Source organism: Coregonus clupeaformis, chromosome 19, assembly GCF_020615455.1.
Source record: "Coregonus clupeaformis isolate EN_2021a chromosome 19, ASM2061545v1, whole genome shotgun sequence".
In the NCBI taxonomy this organism is placed as follows: domain Eukaryota; kingdom Metazoa; phylum Chordata; class Actinopteri; order Salmoniformes; family Salmonidae; genus Coregonus; species Coregonus clupeaformis.
In genome coordinates this window covers 24,612,325-24,636,803 of record NC_059210.1, presented here as the reverse complement: position 1 = coordinate 24,636,803, position 24,479 = coordinate 24,612,325, and the positions used below count along the sequence as shown (strand labels likewise).

At 43.6% G+C, this 24,479-nt stretch overlaps 1 protein-coding gene and 1 pseudogene across 1 annotated transcript; both read left to right on the top strand.

The window, feature by feature from the left end:
- The first annotated feature begins 2,739 nt into the window (after positions 1–2,739).
- On the top strand, positions 2,740–4,653 carry LOC121531319 (exocyst complex component 3-like protein). Its single transcript, XM_041836552.1, has 4 exons — positions 2,740–3,381; positions 3,586–3,686; positions 3,850–3,917; positions 4,009–4,653. Exons 1-4 carry the CDS (start codon positions 3,274–3,276, stop codon positions 4,071–4,073), a joined length of 342 nt encoding a protein of 113 aa, XP_041692486.1. The 5' UTR covers positions 2,740–3,273; the 3' UTR covers positions 4,074–4,653.
- A 4,671-nt stretch (positions 4,654–9,324) lies between these two features.
- Positions 9,325–21,582, top strand: LOC121531494 (annotated as a pseudogene).
- Positions 21,583–24,479: the final 2,897 nt, after the last annotated feature.

Sequence of the window (24,479 nt, the reverse complement as noted above, 5' to 3'; positions counted from 1 at the left end):
CCCTGTGTTTGGTGTACTGCTATAGAAATAGACTTCCTGGAGCCCCTCTGGGTGGAGGTGGGGTGGTTGGTTCTCAGCTCAAGGTGATGATTGGAAGAGTGGCCCAGCGATACACAGCTGTACAGCCCAGGGCCCAAGCCTCACAGTGTTGTGTTCAGCCACAACACTGGGCAAAGTCTGGGGTATATCCCAAATGGCACCATATTCCATATTTATGGTGTTATGGGCCCTGGTCAAAAGTAGTGCACTTTATAGGGAATAGGATGCCATTTGGTATGCAGACTGGGCCTATAGCTAGCAGAACATTGCCATGAGTGGTGAGATGCCCAGCGCACACGAGGCCAAAGTTATAGGGGAAGTAATGATAGACCAGTGACTTTAGTGATCCGGGTGGTCAGTGAGATACAGTAGGAACAATGGGGCACTGGCCTTGACAGTACAGTCCCACCCTAAAATGAGTCAATACAACATCCTCTCCCCAATCTGTGACTGTCATTCCTGGTAAGTTTCTCTTAGTCTGTTGTTTCATTAGATAGCCTCAACCCATTATGGTACTTAGCATATGAACCCCTAAAGACATGTTACCGGAGGCCTTACATCAAATAAACGAATTGACCGTTTCACTGATTTGTGGAAGCTGCATCAACTGGATTGCGTTAGAAACTGGAAAGAAAAATATTTTAAGAAATCCCATCACAAATACAAAGGCTGTAATAATACCCCCACAGAGGCTGTTGTTGTTGGCTGGAGTGTCTGGGCCACTTGGGGCATAGTTTTGTCATGTGTTTTGAATAGGTCCAGGAAATGGGGAGACATAAACACAGACCTGGGGAGAGGTCAGAGGCCTTGCTGATACACAAATAAACTCCCTTTAGAGGTAGCAGTTGTGAAATGTCCCTAGTTTGTGCCAGATCTCAACAGCTGTGGAAGATCAGAGGACTTTGCTGGGACTTCACTCCTCAAAGCTACCAATGTTAAGGTCAGTACAGAATTCCCTTATTGAAATGTCTTGCAAAGATGGAATAGAGTTTTGTATGTATGCATTTTTCTATCAGCAAATATGTATGAAATGTATTCGCCCATAAAGAAAATAATAGTTTCAGACGCAGAGCGGCACTGTTGGACACAAGACCACAACCCCCCAGCTCTCCCACTTTCCCCCCCATTCATCTGGATTGTTTCTTTCGACGAAAGTCCCCTCCACCTCTCTGCCCCCCTCTCCCTCCTTTCCTGCCGGCCTCTGCGTAGAGGATGTGTCTGGGAGAGTGAGAGGGGAAGGCCGTCTGTAGAATGGATATCTGCCTTCTTTTCTTTCTCTTCTCTCTCACTCTCTTCATCCCCCACTCCCAGTGGTGTTCTGGCCCTATGGGTAGGTGGACAGGCGGACCACTGAACTTAAATGTCTAGACAGAGACAAGAATGGTGGTGACAAACCTGAAGGTACAGACGTCTACTTGTTCACGTTCAAATCACTAACAACAACCACCACAGACTGTACCAGCTGACTAACCAACAGCCACTTCTCACAAACTCTCACAATAGAGGAAAGAATACAGGGCTTTAATGCGTTTATGAGTTGGCTGTAAATGTGCATCTAATTCTCTTACCCTCGCCGAATGGAATTGTTTCTGTGTTAGACAAGGGAAGCTTCTTCTAAGTGTTTCTCTGACAGCATCTCCAGCTTGCCTATATTTAGATCAGTCCAATTTTCTATAGGTTTGTTGTGCCGCAGAATTGCTGATGTCAAGCTTGGTCATCATTTATTTAATGCTCATGGCCACCACTGAGACAGACGATGCTGTTTGTCTAAATGGCACATACATACACACACACAAACACATAAACGCACCGTGCTGCTCCCCATTGACTCATAACTACTCATGACCACACGCTCATACAAACTGAACAAAACTGATATTTTTCCATAAGGACAGACAGACATGTAAACTTTTAATGTGGATCCTGTCACATATTGTTTGATTGATTGTCTGGTAAATTGAGCTTGTTTACATCTGATTGACAGATGCTGCAGCAGTGCTCCCAGAGGTGTGACCAGAGGCGTAGAGGGCAGAGAGTTTGGCCCGGGACACTGCCCTGAAGTGGGTATCGGGTGTGTTCTGTTGCCCTGAGCATCTGGAGAGGTTAGGACAGTACCGCAAAAGGGAATGCCAGAGGACCTCATCCATCCACTCCAGACTCAAGGTATCATGTAACTACAAACACACCTGCTCCCACTAGAAGCTATTGTCATTTCCCACATGAAATTATATAGACATGAGGGAGAAATAGGTACCATTCCCCAGATCTAGTGCCTCTACACAATCCTGTCTCGGAGCTCTACGGACAATTCCTTCGACCTCATGGATTGGTTTCTGCTCTGACATGCACTGTCAACTGTAGACAGGTGTGTGCCTTTCCAAATCATGTCCAATCAATTGAATTTACTACAGGTGCACTCCAATCAAGTTGTAGAAACATCTCAAGGATGATCAGTGGAAACAGGATGCACCTGAGCTCAATTTCGAGTCTCATAGCAAAGGGTCTGAATACTTATGTAAATAAGGTACGTCAGTTATTTATTTTGTATACATTTGCAAAAATGTATAAAAACCTGTTTTTTCGCTTTGTCATTATAGGGTATTGTGTGTAGATTGATGAGGAGAAAAATTTATTTCATCAATTTTAGAATAAGGCTGTAATGTAAAGAAATGTGGAAAAAGTCAAGGGGTCTGAATACTTTCCTAATGCACTGTATGTACGCTTGTTGAATACAGTGACATTCAGTGATAGGATTGAGCATCATTCAAGAGCCCACATTGCTATGCAAATAGAATTGTACAACATGATACAGCTGCAACACAGCATGATGCAATAGGCCTAAGCCATTTTAATGAGATGGCAGGGATGGTTTTCCTTATGTTCTGGCAGTAACGTTGCACTGGTGCTTTACAGCGATGTTGTACTCTGTTAGGTGTTGAAAGAGGCGGTGTCTGTGCGTTTCCGCAGCATCTCTTACCTGCACACCCGTGGACCTGGCCTTGCAGGCCACCTGTCTGCCCTGCAGCACAGCATCATGGGAGACTTGGCTGAGTGGAGTTTGTATTGTGTAGTAGAAAAGTGTCTGTGTGGAGTCTGTATTGTGCAGTAGAAAATTGTATGTGTGGAGTTTGTATTGTGTAGTAGAAAAGTGTCTGAGTGGAGTTTGTATTGTGTAGTAGAAACGTGTTTCTGAGTGGAGTTTGTATTGTGTAGTAGAAACGTGTTTCTGAGTGGATGCACAAGGCCCTGGAGGTGGAGCTGACAGACTGGCAGAGAGACCAGGAACCAGACACTGACCATGAGGGCTTTTACCGCACCAGCCTGCCAACCATCATCACACAGGTTAACAAACATACAATCTACATTAAGGCTGCTTTAAAATGGTCACTATGTAGAATGTTTGCAATGTGGTTGTGGTAAATGTTATTTTAATGCACATACTTGAGTTGTGGCGATGTTGTGTTTGTGTTGGTGATATGTTGTGGAGGGTTTTGAGGCCTGTGAGTAAGTTGTTGTGATGTTCTGTTTGTGTTGTGGTTGTGTTAGATGCTGAAGAAGAATGCACGGGTGCCTCTGATAATCTGTGAATCATTTCGGAATCAGACCATACAGATGGGGCTCTATGAGATGGAGAACCTCCTCAATAGGTGGGTCTGGGTTTTTTGTATGAGTATGTGCCTGTGTATGTTTGAGAATGGGGCAGAGAATTTGTGATATTTTTCAAATGACCTAGATATCACCTATAATATTTGTTTTTGCATGTAATCACTGGATCCGCAAGTCTCTCATTTACTCTCCCTCTGTTTCCAGGTTCCGGGAGGCTCGTGTGGAATTTGGGATGGAGCGTCGCTGTATAGTTGTGTTCGCCCACCCTGCCGGTAGATCAGTGTCTTTGACAATCAAATTAGTCTGTAGCTGACTTATACCAGTGTCCCGTGTGGTATTGTTGACCCATTCCTGTTCCTGTAGCGTTTGCAGGAGGAGTGCCATTGGCTGACGGTGGTGGAGTATGTGAGGGTGTGGATGCAGAATAGGCTGGTGTGTTGGAATGCAGAGGAGTGACGCCAGCTGGCCCATAGAATGGCACTGGATGCCCAGTATCTGAGGGATCTCTTCCAGAGCCTGGTTGTGAGGATACACTTGAGTTTAGCCACAGCCAGTGACACCCAGTCCAGTGGGAAACTCGGCCGAGCTCTGCTCTCTTCTCTATCCCACAGACTACACATCCAACCCACAGCCGGTCCACACCATACCCAACATACACCCCAAACCACACCCTCCTTCGTTTTAATTCACAGCACCATTTTATGTACAGTGTTCAATTTTTCATGCTTGCACTGTGTCTGTATCTGGCTGTGTTTGTGTGTCTGTCTGTTGTTGTTAAGGAGGTGGAGGTGGCTTTTAGTGAGGAGCATGTGTCAGTGTTGCTGGATGTCAGGAGACGTGCAGGGGACAGTTCTGTACCTGCTGGAGCAGACCGCTCCTTCCAGCTGGTTACCGACCCATCTTCTCTGACACCCTGGTGCCTACTCCTAGCATGCCATTCTGTCTGCCTACTGCCAAGTGTGCCTTACTAGCAATTTGCACCCTTTAAATCCACTAATCACACACACACACAAGCTTGTGGTTTATAAGTTCTATAAACTTGAAATGAACAATAATAAAATCTAAATGAAAATGTGTGGAATTCATGATTATTTTATTGGAATAATATGTTGATGAATCTGATAACTTTAAAAGGGTTTGATCACTGCCAGAAATAAATACTGGTAACTGCCAAAATAAAACAAATACTTGATTAAATGGGGGATACAAAGTATATTGAAAGCAGGTGTTTCTACACAGGTGTGGTTTCTGAGTTAATTAAGCAATTAACATCCCATCATGCTTAAGGTCATTTATCAAAATTCCCAGGTGCGCATTATTTTGCTTACCATGGCTAGAATAAGAGATCTCATTGAACTGACTTTGAAAAAGGGGTCTCAAAGGTACATAGGAGACTGCATTTTCCACCACCATCAACAAAACACCAAATGATGGAATTTATCATGAAAAAGTTCCAGACACTTGTAGAATATATGCCAAGGCGCATTGAAGCTGTTCTGGTGGCCCAACGCCCTATTAAGACACTATGTTGGTGTTTCCTTTATTTTGGCATTTCCTTGTAGCAGTTATCTCGCTAGTTAACTATAGCTAACTATGCATTGATGTCATTGTAATTGACAAATAACTTGCTGTGCATAGATCTCCCCTGAAACATGAATATTTTAGGCTTCTATATAAACATGTCTAGTTAGATACCTTGCTCTGAAGTAGCCTACCTTCTCCATTTAATTCCTGATTCATTGAGTATATAAAGACAAAAGTATTTGGTTGTAATGTTGCAATATTTTATATCAAGTGTGGCAACCATCCTCCAGGATAGCTACTGGGTGTGCATGTGTTTGTTCAAGTCTTGGTCTCACCCCATTGTAGCCTAAACATCAGCTGCTCAACAGGACCTTGATAAGCAGACTTGGGTGTTTCAGGGCTGGATAAAAAGCCAAGCCTGCACACCCAGGAGCTCTTGACAACATCTGACTAACAGTGCAGTTCTACTTTGTGGGGGGGTTAAGTGCCTTGATCAAGGGCACAACAGCAGGAGATGGTAAGCCTACTTGGGATCAGACACCGCAGCCTTCCAGTGTCAATAATGCTTACTTTTTCATGTAGGCTATATAATAATGGTTGAAAGTCATGGAGAAGTGATGGAAAATGTGTATGAACCCCTTAACAGTGAATAATCAAATGTCTCTATAGCATAATTTCATTTTTGAATTTCGGTGAAAATAGTATTTAATGGACCGATTTGGAAAAAGACAGCTCCTGCACTTCTTTCATCCCAAATCAAGCACTGACTACAACCAGTTAGCAAGTCGAAAATGTCTGAGTATCCTAGTTGTGACTAGCACATGAACGCAGCAATACAGAAAAAGGGCTTTGATGTGTGCACACTCAGATTAGAAGGGGTTAATGCCGCATTCAAAACAACTGGAAACTCAGGAAATGTCAGACTTCAGTGCGTTCAAGACAACTGGGAACTCACGTAAAAGCGAGCTCCGATTGGGAAAAATATTTTTGAACGGTCATCCAACACGGAATTCCAAGTCTGAAACTCGGGTATATTTCTAGAGCTCCGACCTGAAGATCACTGACATCATGATTTGACCTTGTTTTTGTCAGAGTTCCCAGTTGTCTTGAAAGCACCATATTTTGACACCAGTCGTATGATGTCAGGTGACGTTTCTAGGGAAAACATGTCTGCCCCGGTTGAGACAATGCTGCCATAATTAAATTTGGTAGGGATTGGTGTAAAAACATTATTCTTCTGGAATACAATAGATACAGTGCATTCGGAAAGTATTCAGACCCCTGGACTTTTTCCACATTTTGTTATGTTACAGCCTTATTCTAAAATTGATTACATCGTTTTTTCCCCCTCATCCATCTACACACAATACCCCATAATGACAAAGCAAAAACTGGTTTTTAGAAATTTTTGCAAATGTAAAACAAAATATATTTTTAAAATGTCACATTTACATAAGTATTCAGACACTTTACTCAGTACTTTGTTGAAGCATCTTTGGCCTCGAAGCCACTCCTGTGTTGTCTTGGCTGTGTGCTTAGGGTCATTGTCCTGTTGGAAGGTGAACCTTCGTCCCAGTCCGAGGTCCTGATCGCTCTGGAGCAGGTTTTCATCAAGGATCTCTCTGTACTTTGCTACATTCATCTTTGCCTCGATCCTGACTAGATCTGGTCTGATGAAACCAAAATTGAACTCTTTGGCCTGAATGCCAAGCATCACGTCTGGAGGAAACCTTGCACCATCCCTACGGTGAAGCATGGTGGTGGCAGCATCATGCTACGGGATGTTTTTCAGCGGCAGGGACTGGGAGACTAGTTAGGATCGAGGCAAAGAGTCTTTAGGTGCCTTTTGGCAAACTCCAAGCGGGCTGTCATGTGCCTATTACTGAGGAGTGGCTTCTGTCTGGCCACTCTACCATAAAGGCCTGATTGGTGGAGTGCTGCAGAGATGGTTGTTCTTCTGGAAGGTATAGCGAATTGACAGTCCATCATTACTTTAAGACATGAAGGTCAATCAATACGGAACATTTCAAGAACTTTGAAAGTTTCTTCAAGTGCAGTCGCAAAAACCATCAAGCGCTATGATGAAACTGGCTCTCATGAGGACCGCCACAGAAATGGAAGACCCAGAGTTACCTCTGCTGCAGAGGATAAATTCATTAGAGTTACCAGCCTCAGAAATTGCAGCCCAAATAAATGCAATTCATGGTCGAATTGCTGCAAAGAAACCACTACTAAAGGACACCAATAAGAAGAAGAGACCTGCTTGGGCCAAGAAACACAAGCAATGGACATTGGACCATTTTGAGATTTTTGGTTCCAACCGCCGTGTCTTTGAGACGTGGTGTCGGTGAACGGATGATCTCTGCATGTGTAGTTCCCACCCTATAGCATGGAGGAGGAGGTGCTTTGCTGGTGACACTGTCTATGATTTATTTAGAATTCAAGGCACACTTAACCAGCATGGCTACCACAGCATTCTGCAGCGATATGCCATCCCATCTGGTTTGGGCTTAGTGGGACTATCATTTCTTTTTCAACAGGACAATGACCCAACACACCTCCAGGCTGTGTAAGGGCTATTTTACCAAGAAGGAGAGTAATGGAGTGCTGCATCAGATGATCTGGCCTCCACAATCCCCCAACCTCAACCCAATTGAGATGGTTTGGGATGAGTCGGACGGCAGAGTGAAGGAAGAGCATTCAACAAGTGCTCAGCATATGTGGGAACTCCTTCAAGACTGTTGGAAAAGCATTCCAGGTGAAGCTGGTTGAGAGAATGCCAAGAGTGTGCAAAGCTGTCATCAAGGCAAAGGGTGGCTATTTGAAGAATCTCAAATGTAAAATATATTTTGATTTGTTTAACACTTTTTTGGTTACTACATGATTCCATATGTGTTATTTCATAGTTTTGATGTCTTCACTATTTTTCTACAATGTAGAAAATAGTAAAAATAAAGAAAAACCCTTGAATGAGTAGGTGTGTCCAAATGTCTGACTGGTACTGTGTGTAAATAAGGTATTTCTATTTTTTATTTTTAATACAATTGCAAACATTTCTAGAAACCTGTTTTCACTTTGTCATTATGGGGTACTGTGTGTAGATTGCTGATGAAAAATGTTTAATCAATTTTAGAATAAGGCTGTAACTTATCAAAATGTGGGAAAAGTGAAGGAGTCTGAATACTTTCCGAAGGCACTGTATATTGAAACAAGAACCAACGGTTGACCAGGCTCTAGCTGAACTACAGTCTGCCTTCATTGTATTACAGAATAACTTTATTGACCTGAAATTAGTACTGAATGCAGAAAAAACTAAGCATGTTGTTCTCTAGAGCGCATTAAAAATAAGTCTGATGATTTTAGCATATGTACTTGGATGGTGTCCATATTGATAGATTAAAAGCTGTCTTTTAAAAAGCATTTTGATGAGTTAGTTAAAAATTGACTTCTTCTATAGAAATAGGTCCTGCCTCTCTAGTAGAAAGCAGATTATTCAATCAACGTTCCTATCGGTCCTAGACTATGGCGACATAATCTATGTGTGCAGCTGCCATTTCATTAAAGCCATTAGATGCAGTGTATCATAGTGCACTGCGCTTTATTACAGGTGACAATTTTAGTACTCATCACTGCCTTCTCTACCAGAAAGTTGGTTGGCCCACTTTGTTGTCACATACTGTACATTACTATGTTTTCATTTATAAAGCCCTTTTACAAAAAGTCCCACTGTACCTAACATCATTACTAAACTTCAGACACACAAGTTACCACACCCGGTCTCAGGGATGGCTAACTCTGGAAATTCCTTTCGTCTCTACTGAGTTAGGTAAATCCGTTTTTAGTTGTCTTGCACCTTATTTGTGGAACAATCTTCAAAATGTTCTTAAATCTGATGTTCTGGTTCCTCTAGGGCAATTCAGAAAGCTGATTGAAGTCCTTATTACTGATGAATGTATTTGTTTTTATGACTGTGTTTTTCTTTCTGCTTGCATTTTGTATTCATATTTTGATGTGTATTTTCTGTAATTTATGTAATTAAGGCTAATCTGTAAAAGAGACCTTGGTCTCAGTATGACTCCCTGATAAAATACAGGTTAAATAAATAAATACAATAAATGAAAGTTGCATAGGAATCGAATGCTAGCTACCATAGCGATGAAGGCTTTCTGCGGACGTGCGAACCCAGCCACAGGTGCGTTGGATTGGGTCGAGGAGAGTGAGAAGTATGACTACCATCAGGAGATTGCCAGGTACTGTAGCTATGCAAGCTAGCTGACCCCGTTTCGTTGGTACATCATTTCATGTTAATGTATTGCACTTTGCAAAGCACTAGCTACCTAAAGTTTTCTGTCTTTCTGTCAATCACTTCAAGTCATGTTGCTAGCTATATGAGTTCAATTTAGCTCACCCATGGTGCCTAGGGGGAGTTAATCTAAATGTGTGATATCCATGATCAACTGTTTGTTTCTCAGGTCCTGTTATGCTGATATGCTGCACGATCACGATAGGGTGAGTATGTGTCCTGGCAGGAAACACTTAATCTACACAATACAGCTTGTACAATAGATGGTACACTTTCTGTGAGGTGTGGAAGCTGTCTGCTTTGTCACCCTGTATGTAAACCGCCATCTGTCTATCTCACAGCATGAGAAGTACTACTAGGGTATCAGGGCTGCTGTGAGCAGAATGAAGGCATGGGGGGAGAAAGTCATGATTCTGTACATTGGCACTGGAACAGGATTGCGTTCCATGATGGCTGTCACAGCTGGTGCTGGCTACTGCCATGCTGTGGAGGTGAGAATTACCTTCTTGACTCGCTGAACCCCACGCATCGTTGCCTAATCTATCGAAGTGCATTGACAGTCCACCGTCAATGAGATGATAAGAGGAAAAGGGAAAGGTGTTCTCTGACTGTTTGTATGTCTGATCCAATAGGTTTTCAAGCCCATGGCAGATGCTGCTCTCCGAATAGTGAAAAAAAATGGCTTCTCCGACAAGATCAAGATCATCAATAAACACTCTTCAGAAGTGTTAGTTGGACCAGGTGAGAGTCACACATATTGTACGCACAGTCCTGTGATTAGTAGTCTACAGTTGTTTTGGTTAAAAAGTTACTTTTCAAATTGCCTATGCTGCAGCAACGGTAAATCCTTAATGTGACAAAGACAAATTCTCTCACAGTGACCTGAAATATAGTATTTCTGAAATATGCCCCAGACATTGCAGTTACATCCATTTTGCAGCCCTTTTTTTCCCCCTCTGCAGTGAAACATTTTAACCAGCTCAACTGTATTTTACCATCAGAATGTTGATGAATATGTTGTCACTGCAGATGGAGACATGCAGATTCAAGCCAACGTCCTCGTCACAGAGCTGTTTGACACAGAACTGATTGGAGAGGGAGCCTTACCCAGCTATGAACACGCTCATTTGAATTTGGTCCAGGTAAGTGTGTTTGTGTGTAATAGGCAGAGAAAGAGGCAGATGTGTATTTCTCCTGCAGGAGGGCTGTGAGGCTGTGCCCCATTGTGCCACGGTGTATGTCCAGCTGGTGGAGTCAGAGCAGTTGTGGAGCTGGGCAGAGTTACAATACATGGAGGTGGATGGTTGCAAACTGCTGCCCCTTCCTGCTGTGGGTCTCTGTGCTGGAGCCCACTCTGTCTGTGACATCCAGCCAGATGCTCCCACACTGCTTCACACCACTAGGGCCTCTCTGCACCATGTTCAGGTGAGATGCACATTGTTGAACAAACATGTATTATTTATACATTCCAGATGAATCTTTTCTCATTGAGGTAATTTATGCCTCTTTGTCTATTTTCTTCTCCCCCTCTCAGTGTGGACTTCAGTGAGCAGTGCACCTTTGTCCCACTCCTCCAGATTCCCAGCTCAGTCCAGTGGCCGGACTTAGGTGGTCCTCTCCTGGTGGGACATAGACATGGACCCCAGCGGCTCCATCGTGTTTTCCATGGCTCCCAGCTGGACCTACACAGACCCTCAGTCCGCTCCTGTGAGTGGAATCTCTACATTTGCAATACAGTTTGAGGACATTAGAGGAAGTAATGTTTGTCTTTTTAGCGGCAGGATCACTGGGTGCAGTGTCTACTTCCTGCCTGTGGAGCGGAGGGTGGCTGAGGGGAAGAGCTCAGCCTTAATGTCTCCCATGACGACTACAGCCTATGGTACAGCCTACAGCCGGATAGTTAATTACCTATCTGTAGTTATTTAATCAAATCAAATCAAATGTTATTTGTCACATGCGCCGAATACAACAGGTGTAGACCTTACTGTGAAATGCTTACTTACAAGCCCTTAACCAACGATGCAGTTCAAGAAATAGAGTTAAGAAAATATTTGCTAAATAAACTAAAGTAAAAAATTAAATAAAAAGTAACATAATAAGATTACATAACAATAACGAGGCTATATACATGGGGTACCGGTACCGCTTGCCATGCGGTAGCAGAGAGAATAGTCTATGACTTGGGTGACTGGAGTGTTTGACAATCTTTTGGGCCTTCCTCTGACACTGCCTAGTATATAGGTCCTGGATGGCAGGAAGCTTGGCCCCAGTGATGTATTGGGCCGTACTCACTACCCTCTGTAGCTCCTTACGGTCGGATGCCGAGCAGTTGCCATACCAGGCGGTGATGCAACCGGTCAGGATGCTCTCGATGGTGCCGCTGTATAACTTTTTGAGGATCTGGGGACCCATGCCAAATCTTTTCAGTCTCCTGAGGGGGAAAAGGTGTTGTCGTGCCCTCTTCACGACTGTCTTGGTGTGTTTGGACCATGGTAGTTTGTTGGTGATGTGGACACCAAGGAACTTGAAACTCTCGACCCGCTCCACTACAGCCCCGTCAAAGTTAACGGGGGCCTGTTCGGCCCTCCTTTTCCTGTAGTCCACGATCATCTCCTTTGTCTTGCTCACGTTGAGGGAGAGGTTGTTGTCCTGGCACCACACTGCCAGGTCTCTGACCTCCTCCCTATAGGCTGTCTCATCGTTGTTGGTGATCAGGCCTACCACTCTTGTGTCGTCAGCAAACTTAATGATGGTGTTGGAGTCATGCTTGGCCACGCAGTCGTGGGTGAACAGGGAGTACAGGAGGGAACTAAGCACGCACCCCTGAGGGGCCCCGGTGTTGAGGATCAGCATGGCAGATGTGTTGTTGCCTACCCTTACTACCTGGGGACAGCCTGTCAGGAAGTCCAGGACCCAGTTGCAGAGGGAGGTGTTTAGTCCCAGGGTCCTTAGCTTAATGATGAGCTTTGTGCGCACTATGGTGTTGAACGCTGAGCTGTAGTCAATTAACAGCATTCTCACATAGATGTTCCTTTTGTCCAGGTGGGAAAGGGCAGTGTGGAGTGCGATTGAGATTGCGTCATCTGTGGATCTGCTGGGGCGGTATGCGAATTGGAGTGGGTCTAGGGTTTCCGGGATGATGGTGTTGATGTGAGCCATGACCAGCCTTTCAAAGCACTTCATGGCTACCAACGTGACTGCTACGGGGTGGTAGTCATTTAGGCAGGTTAAATTCACATTCTTGGGCACAGGGACTATGGTGGTCTGCTTGAAACATGTAGGTTTTACAGACTTGGTCAGGGAGAGGTTGAAAATGTCAGTGAAGACACTTGCCAGTTTGTTTTGCGCATGTTCTGAGTACACGCCCTGGTCATCCGTCTGTGAATGTTGACCTGTTTAAAGGTCTTGCTCACATCGGCTACGGAAAGCGTGATCACACAGTTGTCCAGAACAGCTGATGCTCTTATGCATGTTTCAGTGTTGCTTGCCCCGAAGCGAGCGTAAAAGGCATTTAGCTCGTCTGGTAGGCTCTCGTCACTGGGCAGCTCGCGGCTGGGTTTCCCTTTGTAGTCCGTAATAGTTTGCAAGCCCTGCCACATCCGACGAGCGTCAGAGCCGGTGTAGTAGGATTCAATCTTAGTCTTGTATTGACACTTTGCCTGTTTGATGGTTCATCTGAGGGCATAGCTGAATTTCTTATAAGCGTCTGGATTAGTGTCTCACTCCTTGAAAGCAGCAGCTCTAGCCTTTAGCTCGGTGCGGATGTTGCCTGTAATCCATGGCTTCTGGTTGGGATATGTACATACGGTCACTGTGGTGACGACGTCGTCGATGCACATATTGATGAAGCCGGTGACTGAGGTGGTATACTCCTCAATGCCATTGGATGAATCACTGAACATATTCCAGTCTGTGCTAGCAAAACTGTCCTGTAGCGTAGCATCCGCGTCATCTGACCACTTCCGTATTGAGCGAGTCACTGGTAGTTCCTGCTTTAGTTTTTGCTTGTACGCAGGAATCAGGAGGATATAATTAGGGTCAGATCGCCCAAATGGAGGGCGAGGGAGAGCTTTGTATGCATCTCTGTGTGTGGAGTAAAGGTGGTCTAGAGTTTTTTCCCCCTCTGGTTGCACATGTGACATGCTGGTAGAAATGAGGTCAAACGGATTTAAGTTTGCCTGCATTAAAGTCCCCGGCCACTAGGAGCGCCGCTTCTGAATGAGCATTTTCTTGTTTGCTAATGGCCTTATACAGCTCGTTGAGTGCGGTCTTAGGGCCAGCATCGGTTTGTGGTGGTAAATAGACGCCAAGAATAATATAGATGAGAACTCTCTTGGTAGATAGTGTGGTCTACAGCTTATCATGAGGTACTATACCTCAGGCGAGCAATACCTCGAGACTTCTATAATATTAGACATCGCGCACCAACTGTTATTGACAAATAGACACACACACCCGCCCCTCGTCTTACCAGACGTAGCTGCTCTGTTCTGCTGATGCACGGAAAACCCAGCCAGCTCTATATTATCTGTGTAGTCGTTCAGCCACGACTCGGTGAAACATAAGATATTACAGCTTTTAATGTATCGTTGATAGGATAGTCTCGAACGTAGATTATCCAGTTTGTTTTCCAGTGATTGCACATTGGCCAATAGAACCAATGGTAGTGGCGATTTACTCACTCGCCTACGAATCCTCACAAGGCACCCCGACCTTCGCCCCCTGTATCTACGTCTTTTCTTCATGCGAATGACAGGGATTTGGGCCTGGTCTCCGGGAAGCAATATATCCTTCGCGTCGGACTCATTAAATAACAAATCTTCGTCCAGTTTGAGGTGAGTAATCGCTGTTCTGATGTCCAGAAGCTCTTTCGGTCAGAAGAGATGGTAGCAGCAACTTTATGTACAAAATAAGTTACAAACAATGCGAAAAAACAAACAAAATAGCACAGTTGGTTAGGAGCCCGTAAAACAGCGCCATTATAGATAGCACTGGAGGGGATGTTGCACATAAACAAAGAAGAGTGAATAAAGGTTGTCTAATCACAGAGCTGTGTGTGATTTGTTTAAAATTTGACCTCTAAGTCAACGGGGCACGGTGAGTGAAACACCAACATGTCATCCATGTTGCATTTGTCAGGCACACCTGGTGTGGACACACCCACGCTTCGGGGAGCTCAACGACCACCAGCGCATAAAGAGCTACATCAGCGCTATATGCAGTGTGAGTTATATGGACCGTGGGTTTGGGGTATTCAGCAGAGTTTGTATGCGGCTTCGCCATAATGGATATGGTGTACTATTCGAAACAAATAATGAATGTGGGTATTTGTCCATTTCAGGTTGTAAAACCAGACAGCGTATGCCTAGGGGTCAGTGATGGAAGTCTGTAACTTGTCTTTGCTCACATGCTTGGCACTAAGAAGGTATTACTATTTTTACTTTGTCATGCTCTTACTTGTATATGTTTACTTGTCTATTATTATGTTAAATTATTCTAACACAGCCACACAATAAGTTATATCTGTCTGTATCCATCCAGGTGTTCAGTTTGGTCAATTCTGGAATGTTGAAGCAGGTCATTGAACAAGTGAGTGGAATCATGTAAATAAAGCATTCACTTAGTTTAAATATATTAGCAGAACTCACTGAACACAGGGTTGCTAGTTACTAAGACATGTATCTCTCTGTAGCTGCTGGATGCCAACTCCATGAGGGGAGGAGTTTTTCGAGCTGAAAGATGATGGCCAGAGCTTACCCATGATGTTGCACAACAATTTAAGTTTTAGTCAAAGTATTATATATTTGGGCTTGAAGTGACAAATCCGAACTGCCCACTTCGTGCAAATCTGTGTGAATGCGGTGTCTTTTCCTATGATATGATGTACAAATTATTTTCAGCCTACGTTTCGTTTCTGGGTTTGGTTTTATTACAATTTTACCACTCACCAGCATGGCATTGCTTATTAATTTTTCCCTGGTTTTACATTTGCTCTTCTGCTCCCACTTTCCCTATAAACAATGGCTTGACTGATATTGCCCTAATAAAGATTAGAAACATTTGTGAAGGTTTGGTATGGTGTGGCTATTATCAAGCTTTAGCTACTGCAGGCCTATGATATGAAGGCAGTGTGCCCCGGCGCTCCAACTGACTCAGACAGTTGAACTTGAGATGAGGAAGACTGTTTCAGGCCTACCAGAGTTACTCCTATAATCAAACAATATATTTACGAATTACCCTCCTTCTGTACGTCTATATCTGTATAATAATAATAATGTATTATTAAAAGCGACTTACAGTCCAAAGCGACAGTCATGTGTGCATACATTTTTACATCTGGCAAGTGCGCTAGTCCAGTGTCACTTTGAGCTCCCTCCAAAGATTTTCTATTGGGTTCAGGTCTGGAGACTGACTAGGCCACTCCAGGACCTTGAGATGCTTCTTACGGAGCCACTCCTTAGTTGCCCTGGCTGTGTGTTTCGGGTCTTTGTCATGTTGGAAGACCCAGTCACGACCCATCTTCAATGCTCTTACTGAGGGAAGGAGGTTGTTGGCCAAGATCTCGCGATACATGGCCCCATCCATCCTCCCCTCAATACGGTGCAGTCGTCCTGTCCCCTTTGCAGAAAAGCATCCCCAAAGAATGATGTTTCCACCTCCATGCTTCACGGTTGGGATGGGGTTCTTGGGGTTGTACTCATCCTTCTTCTTCCTCCAAACACGGCGAGTGGAGTTTAGACCAAAAAGCTATATTTTTGTCTCATCAGAACACATGACCTTCTCCCATTCCTCCTCCGGATCATCCAGATGGTCATTGGCAAACTTCAGATGGGCCTGGACATGCGCTGGCTTGAGCAGGGGGACCTTGCGTGCGCTGCAGGATTTTAATCCATGACGGCGTAGTGTGTTACTAATGGTTTTCTTTGAGACTGTGGTCCCAGCTCTCTTCAGGTCATTGACCAGGTCCTGCCGTGTAGTTCTGGGCTGATCCCTCACCTTCCTCATGATCATTGATGCCCCACGAGGTGAGATCTTGCATGGAGCCCCAGACCGAGGGTGATTGACCGTCATCTTGAACTTCTTCCATTATCTAATAATTGCGCCAACAGTTGTTGCCTTCTCACAAAGCTGCTTGCCTATTGTCCTGTAGCCCATCCCAGCCTTGTGCAGGTCTACAATTTTATCCCTGATGTCCTTACACAGCTCTCTGGTGTTGGCCATTGTGGAGAGGTTGGAGTCTGTTTGATTGAGTGTGTGGACAGGTGTATTTTATACAGGTAACAGTTAATACAGGTAATGAGTGGAGAACAGGAGGGCTTCTTAAAGAAAAACTAACAGGTCTGTGAGAGTCGGAATTCTTACTGGTTGGTAGGTGATCAAATACTTATGTCATGCAATAAAATGCAAATTAATTACTTAAAAATCATACAATGTGATTTTCTGGATTTTAGATTCTGTTTCTCACAGTTGAAGTGTACCTATGATAAAAAATTACAGACCTCTACATGCTTTGTAAGTAGGAAAACCTGCAAAATCGGCAGTGTATCAAATACTTGTTCTCCCCACTGTACATATATGGACAAGCAATGACAGAGCGGCATGGACTAAGATACAGAAGAATATTATAGAATAGAATGCAGTATATACATATGAGATGAGTAGTGCAAGATATGTAAACATTATTAAAGTGACTAGTGTTCCATTTCTTAAAGTAGCCAGTGATTTCAATAGGCAGCAGCAGCCTCTAATGTGCTAGTGATGGCTATTTAACAGTCTGATGGCCTTCAGATAGAAGCTGTTTTTCATTCTCTCGGTCCCAGCTTTGATGCACCTGTACTGACCTCACCTTCTGGATGATAGCGGGGTGAACAGGCAGTGGCTCGGGTGGTTGATGTCCTTGATGATCTTTTTGGTCTTCCTGTGACATCGGGTGCTGTATGTGTCTTGGAGGGCGGGTAGTTTGCCCCCGGTAATGCGTTCGGCAGACCGCACCACCCTCTGGAGAGCTCTGCGGTTGTGGGCGGTGCAGTTGCCGTACCATGCAGTGATACAGCCCGACAGGATGCTCTCAATTGTGCATATGTAAAGGTTTGTGAGGGTTTTAGGTGATAAGCCAAATTTCTTCAGCCTCCTGAGGTTGAAGAGGCTCTGTTGCGCCTTCTTCACCACACTGTCTGCGTTGGTGGACCATTTCAGTTTGTCGGTGATGTGTACGCCAAGGAACTTGAAGCTTTCCACCTTCTCCACTGCGGTCCCGTCGATGTGGATAGGGGGGTGCACCCTCTGCTGTTTCTTGAAGTCCACAATCATCTCCTTTGTTTTGTTGATGTTGAGTGAGAGGTTATTTTCCTGGCACCACACTCCCAGAGCCCTCACCTCCCTGTAGGCGATCTCGTCATTGTTGGTAATCAAGCCTACTACTGTTGTGTAATCTGCAAACTTGATGATTGAGTTGGAGGCGTGCTTGGCCACGCAGTCATGGGTGAACAGGGAGTACAGGAGGGGGCTGAGCACGCACCCTTGTGGGGCCCCAGTGTTGAGTATCAGCGAAGTGGAGATGTTGTTTCCTACCTTCACCACCTGGGGGCGGCCCGTCAGGAAGTCCAGGACCCAGTTGCACAGGGCGGGGTTCAGACCCAGGGTCTTGAGCTTAATGAAGAGCTTGGAGGGTACTATGGTGTTGAATGCTGAGCTATAGTCAATGAACAGCATGCTTACATAGGTATTCTTCTTGTCCAGATGGGATAGGGCAGTGTGCAGTGTGATGGCAATTGCATCATCTGTGGATCTATTGGGGCGGTAAGCAAATTGAAGTGGGTCTAGGGTGACAGGTAAGGTAGAGGTGATATGATCCTTGACTAGTCTCTCAAAGCACTTCATGATGCATAGTCTATTTATTGTGGTGTTGAAAACACAAACCATGACATTGAAGTGCCTGATGTATGCTTTGTTTATTGGTTGTGTGGTGTATAGGCAAAGGAACCAGTTGGCGGAAAATTAGTTGTATATATTTTATATAATTATAAATGTCATCAAAATGTTGAAAATCTGATTACCCCCTAGCTGATCATTTTCTGCAGCCGGCTCTGATCGTAGCATAATGAAACAGGCAGGGAGAGTGAGCTCGTCTGTGGTGGTCGGCGAACCCTCAACCTTCTGGCCTGTAGCTCTGTGGCATTGACTGTGCCACAAAAGCATGCTGAAGTGGCAAGGTCGATATCCACGTTTACAAACACAGGGTCACTATAGTTATAGTTATTTGTGGTCATAAACATAATTTTGAGTTAATTCTATGAGGGGGGAGGGTGTTCAATCTATTTTACAGTACAAGGGGAGGGTCATGTGAAATTATTTTTAACTTTGAGGGGGGTGTTGTTGTTTTTTATGACACCTTAAGTTGGACCAACCCCTCCCCCCCAGTAAATTGTGATCTGTCCCTTACAATGTAGAAAAAAAGCATATCAGAAATTATAGTTATCCATTTTACCAGAGCGTCATCTTATTCTTTCAAAATATTTATATGGCAGATTCGCCACCGCAATTTATGGAAGATGCCGAAACTTTGGAGAGAACAATAGATGGCGAAGTCAAAGACTAGGCAAGTGGTTTCCATCTGTGGCGAAGTTTTCCCGAAATCAATGCTTATTACAAATCCAGCTCCAGAACCAGCCATAGCACCAGCTGGCTAATCTTTTGAATACAGTGTGGTAAAAAAGAAAACTGCAACAACAGGACATTAGCTAGCTAGATAAGGTTAGCATGCTAGCTAAGTGCCCTATTTGTTGATTTTTATCAACTCCACGTGGAAATTCCCACACCCAATTTGTGAATATGTATAAGTAGCCTTCGTCATTCTTCGAAGGTGGAACCTAAATGTGCATTTCCTCTTTATGTAGTAATTTCCCATCGAAATAGTGGTGGCAACTTCCTCTGGGGGGTCCTTTAAATGAATGGACATAATGACATTCCTGATCAAGTCTAATTTCAATTGGAGAAAATAAAGAACTGTTATACATGTGATCAAAGATGGCAATGGGCACTGCTCTAATCTATTCATGAGCACTCACTCACAGCAGTGTACCTAAATGATCCCCTTGCAGCGATGTCTGGATTGCAGTGAGTCCCGTGAGGCAGAGCCACATCCTCGGTGGGAGTACTCATGTCGGGCCCTTACCCAGCCCAGAGCCGTCATGAACTTTGATGAGGTTAGGGCTCTTAGTTTGATCTCCTACCAAAAGTTTTATTTTGTAAATTGCATAAAGGTCAGTAGTGAAGTACTCATGTGAGAGAGTACAGTAATTGTAAATTCTAAAATGAACATTGATAACTCAAGGTAAGTATAGTATCATTCCAAACTGACCCTAGCACAAGCATTTGTGTTTTGGCACAGGAGAGGACATTGCCATTGTGTTGCCCTTTAGATGGAGTACCAACTAAATGATGACATTACAGTTAGCATGGGCCTAACAAGACCAGTCAGTGAAGAGGTAGATGCTTTTGACATCACTTAAATCATCAACAGTTGGAATCTGCACCCATGGTTCATTACAATACAACTTCTGATGAACTGATCCACGTCTTAATGTTATTCTATACATTTTTCTACAGAAGACTAATATTGAATCACAGGCTGTAAATGTAAAATGAACCCCCCTCCTGTTCCTGTGAATGGAGTCTCCATCGGAAACAAGCAGTGGCAGAGCCCCACCTGTTTACCTAATATATATATATATATATATATATATATATATATATATATAGTCAGGTCCATAAATATTTGGACATTGACCAAGTTATTATTATTTTAGCTGTCTACCACAGCATATTGGAGTTGAAATTAAGTAATGAATATGAGCTGAAAGTGCAGACTTTCAGCTTTAATTTGAGGGTATTTACATCCAAATTGGGTGAACGGTGTAGGAATTACAGCACTTTCTATATGTGGTCCCCCCCTTTTTAAGGGACCAAAAGTAATTGGACAATTGGCTGCTCAGCTGTTCCATTGCCAGGTGTGTGTTATTCCCTCATTAGTTCATTTACAAGTAAGCAGATAAAAGGTCTAGAGTTGATTTCAAGTGTGGCATTTGCATTTGGAATCTGTTGCTGTTAACCCTCAATATGAAGTCCAAAGAGCTGTCACTGCCAGTGAAGCAAGCCATCATTAGGCTGAAAAATCAAAACAAACCGATCAGAGATTGCAAAAACATTAGGTGTGGCCAAATCAAACATTTGGTACATTCTTAAAAAGAAAGAATGCACTGGTGAGCTCAGGAACACCAAAAGGCCTGGAAGACCACGGAAAACAACTGTGGTGGATGACAGAAGAATTATTTCCCTGGTGAAGAAAAACCCCTTCACAACAGTTGGCCAGATCAAGAACACCCTCCAGGAGGTAGGTGTATCTGAGTCAAAGTCAACAATCAAGAGAATACTTCACCAGAGTAAATACATTTACCACAAGATGTAAACCATTGGTAAGCCTCAAAAACAGGAAGACCAGATTAGAGTTAGCCAAAAAACAACTAAAAAAGCCTGTACAGTTCTGGAACAACATCCTATGGACAGATGAGACAAAGATCAACTTTTAATGATGGGAAGAGAAGAGTATGGAGAAGGGAAGAAACTGCTCATGATCCGAAGCATACCACCTCATCTGTGAAGCATGGTGGAGGTAGTGTTATGGCGTGGGCATGTATGGCTGCCAATGGAACTGGTTCCCCTGTTTTATTGATGATGTGAATGCTGACAAAAGCAGCAGGATGAATTCTGAAGTGTTTAGGGCTACATTATCTGCTCAGATTCAGCCAAATGCTTCAAAACTCATTGGACGGCGCTTCACAGTGCAGATGGACAACGACCCGAAGCATACTGCAAAAGCAACCCAATACTTTTTTAAGGCAAAGAAGTGGATTGTTCTGCAATGGCCAAGTCAATCCCCTGACCTGAATCCAATTGAGCATGCATTTCACTGGCTGATGGCAAAACTGAAGGCAAAATGCCCCAAGAACAAGCAGGAACTGAAGACCGCTGCAGTAAAGGCAGAGCATCACCAGGGAAGAAACCCAGCATCTGGTGATATCTATGTGTTCCAGACATCAGGCAGTCATTGACTGCAAAGGATTTGCAACAAAGTATTAAAACTCACAATTTAATTTATGATTGTTAGTTTGTCCAATTACTTTTGAGCCCCTTAAATTAAAGATGAAAGTCTACACTTAAAGCACATTTAGACTGTTTCCTTTCAAATCCATTGTGGCGAACAGAGCCAAAATGATGCAAATTGTGTCACTGTCCAGATACTTTGGGACCTGACTATATATTTTGGCATTAATACGTGTCACATATCAGTTTGCAAACAATGTAAAAAAAATAATATTTTGACTTAATAAAGCTGTATACAAACATGGTCTCTTTTTTGCTTTCTTGAGTAAAGCAGCTGGTGGTGGGGCAACCAGCAGAATATACGGAGCATAGGGGTTGGTAATGTTCTCTAGTTCTCTTGGACTGATCATGTCAACATCATACTTTCAAAATCTTAGCTAGCAAGCTAGAAAAGCTGTCATCATCATGAATCAAGTCGACAATCTACTGGCAAATCCTTTTCCATCCTTGTCATATGAAGATAAATTATAGATAAAACATATCGGTGTTTATCGGCCATTTGACATAAACATTACACAAGTTGGAAATTGCAAATTCAACGAGTGGTTTGGAAGGAATCAGTGGCTAACTGCAAGCGTTGCAAAGCAATAATTAGCCTGCTATTTAGTGGAGTGAGTGTGTGGTCCAAGTCTGGGTTTAAGGGTCTCTTTTCATAGCTTAAAAGGATAAACATTCACATACAACACCATGGGCCAGAAAAGGTTGAATACATTAGCTGTCAATCCAGCATGATTTCTGCCGCGTTCAAAACAACTGGAAACTCGGAACTGGGAAATCTCAGACTTCAGTGAGTTCAAGACAACTGGGAACTCGGGAAAAAACGAGCTCCGACTGGGAAAATACGTTTTGAACGGTCATCCAACTCAGAATTCCAAGTCGGGAACTCTGGCTTCTTTCTAGAGCTCCGACCTGAAGATCACTGACGTCATGACCTAGTTTTCTTTCCAGAGTTCCCAGTTGCCTTGAAAGCACCATAAATCCAGAGAATGCCAGACTTTGATGACAAAGTTTGATGACATAATGACCTTCCTGTTCAAGTGAGCACAGAACAAGGTGAGGCCAAAAATGTCTGGTATGCTGCTGCATAATGATGTAATATGCCAGGGAGATATGTATACTGTAGCTAAGAAAGTGATACTAAGTATGTTGTGTAGTAAGCTGTTAGTAGCCCATGTGCCTCACCCTAATAATTTGGTACCTTTCCCCCTCTTAATTTATCCTACGGTTCTGACTTGGTGTACAGGGAGAATACTGTAAGAACAGCCCATGTTCTGAATTCTGTCGCTGTACATTTCAAAAGTGCTGAACAAATAGTTATATTGACAATGTCCGTTCTAGCTCGCTCATTGTCTTAATCAAAATTACGGATTTTCTCTTATCAGCTCGTTGTTCCCTTTAGTTTGTACATCTCAATTGTCAGTAGAAACACCATTTGTTTAAGCAAGTCTGCCATATCAGCTATGTTTTTTTAAAGGCAGTAAATGAGGCTGAATTAACTGTTTTGCTGCCAGACAAGGCTCCGCTGATAGCCAGGTGTAGCGGTGGTAAGGATTTACTCCATGGTGCTGAAAAGATAGCTCTGCTGTTGGGACAGCTTGTGGGCACCGTTTGTCACCATTATAGTGCAATTAATGTATTGTTTAGTGTTGTGTAGTGGCTTTGCTGGCATGCATCTAAAGAAAAAGTGAGTATGCTCCACCAAGATTTACATGCTAAAATCGCCACTGGAAACAGCATTGGGGACATCAAAATGGGCTTCAATTGCCTCAGTGATCCGTAGCAGTATGCCTTGAGTATACATGAAATCTTACATCCCTGGGTTGGTTTCTACACAGAGGACAGACATTTAAAATAAATCTCTAAATGTAATCCAGTAAAACGAAATACTAATGGATGGTGTTACATTTAGTCGTTTTATACTGTATTGCTGTTGCCTTCCATTTGTATTATTGTGCTTCTATTGAGTGTGGAAGTGAGAGAAAAAAATACACACATAAAGGCCAATTGTGAGATTGAAAGTGAGGAAATGGTTTGTGATTGGATCTAAAACAATCTGATCTGTAAACGAGTAATAATTAAATGGGATATCCTGAAAAAAAATGAATTTATGACTATGATTAACATATTTTTATTGAACTCTAAACAGATATAGTAATATACACATGATTCATTGAACTGCCAAATCGACACCTGTATGTTCCATGAAGACAAGGCACAATTGGCCCAGCGTCGTCGGCGTTAGGGGAGGGTTTGGCCGGCTGGGATGTCCTTGTCCCATCGTGCTCTAGGGACTCCTTGTGGCAGCCCGGGCACATGCACGCTGACTTCGGTCGCCAGCTATACGGCGTTTCCTCCGACACATTGGTGCGGCTGGCTTCTGGGTTAAGCGAGCAGTGTGTCAAGAAGCAGTGTGGCTTGGCAGGGTAGTGTTTCAGAGGATGCATGGCTCTCGACCTTCGCCTCTACCGAGTCCGTACGGGAGTTGCAGCAATGGGACAAGACTGTAAAAAGCAGATTGAGTTTTCTTAAACTGTATCTGCTTTTTGCGCTCACATAAATGAGATGTAGAACCATTCTCATCTCATTGAGAACCTGGCATTGAACAAGGACTCCAGGGCAATGTTCCCTCTAAGCTGCTTGCGGGCGCGCAGTAGCCCCGAGACTTCCGCACAGCTCCCCGGGATTGCTGAGCAGAAGAATCATCAGCCCAAGGAGAGAAAGAAGCATGAGATTGAACTTTCTAGAGTTACCCCTGTTAACACTACCAACGTTTCCCTTTACTCTGGCAATTGTGATTGAATCAACACAATATTAGCCACTTTCAATGCAACATACCGAGAGAAAA

Bases quoted from the DNA above. Each gene is read 5' to 3' on its own strand.
- LOC121531319 (XM_041836552.1), top strand. From the start codon at position 3,274: ATGCACAAGGCCCTGGAGGTGGAGCTGACAGACTGGCAGAGAGACCAG. The intron at 3,382-3,585 runs GTTAACAAACAT...TGGTTGTGTTAG, and splicing joins TGCCAACCATCATCACACAG to ATGCTGAAGAAGAATGCACG. The intron at 3,687-3,849 runs GTGGGTCTGGGT...CTCTGTTTCCAG, and splicing joins ATGGAGAACCTCCTCAATAG to GTTCCGGGAGGCTCGTGTGG.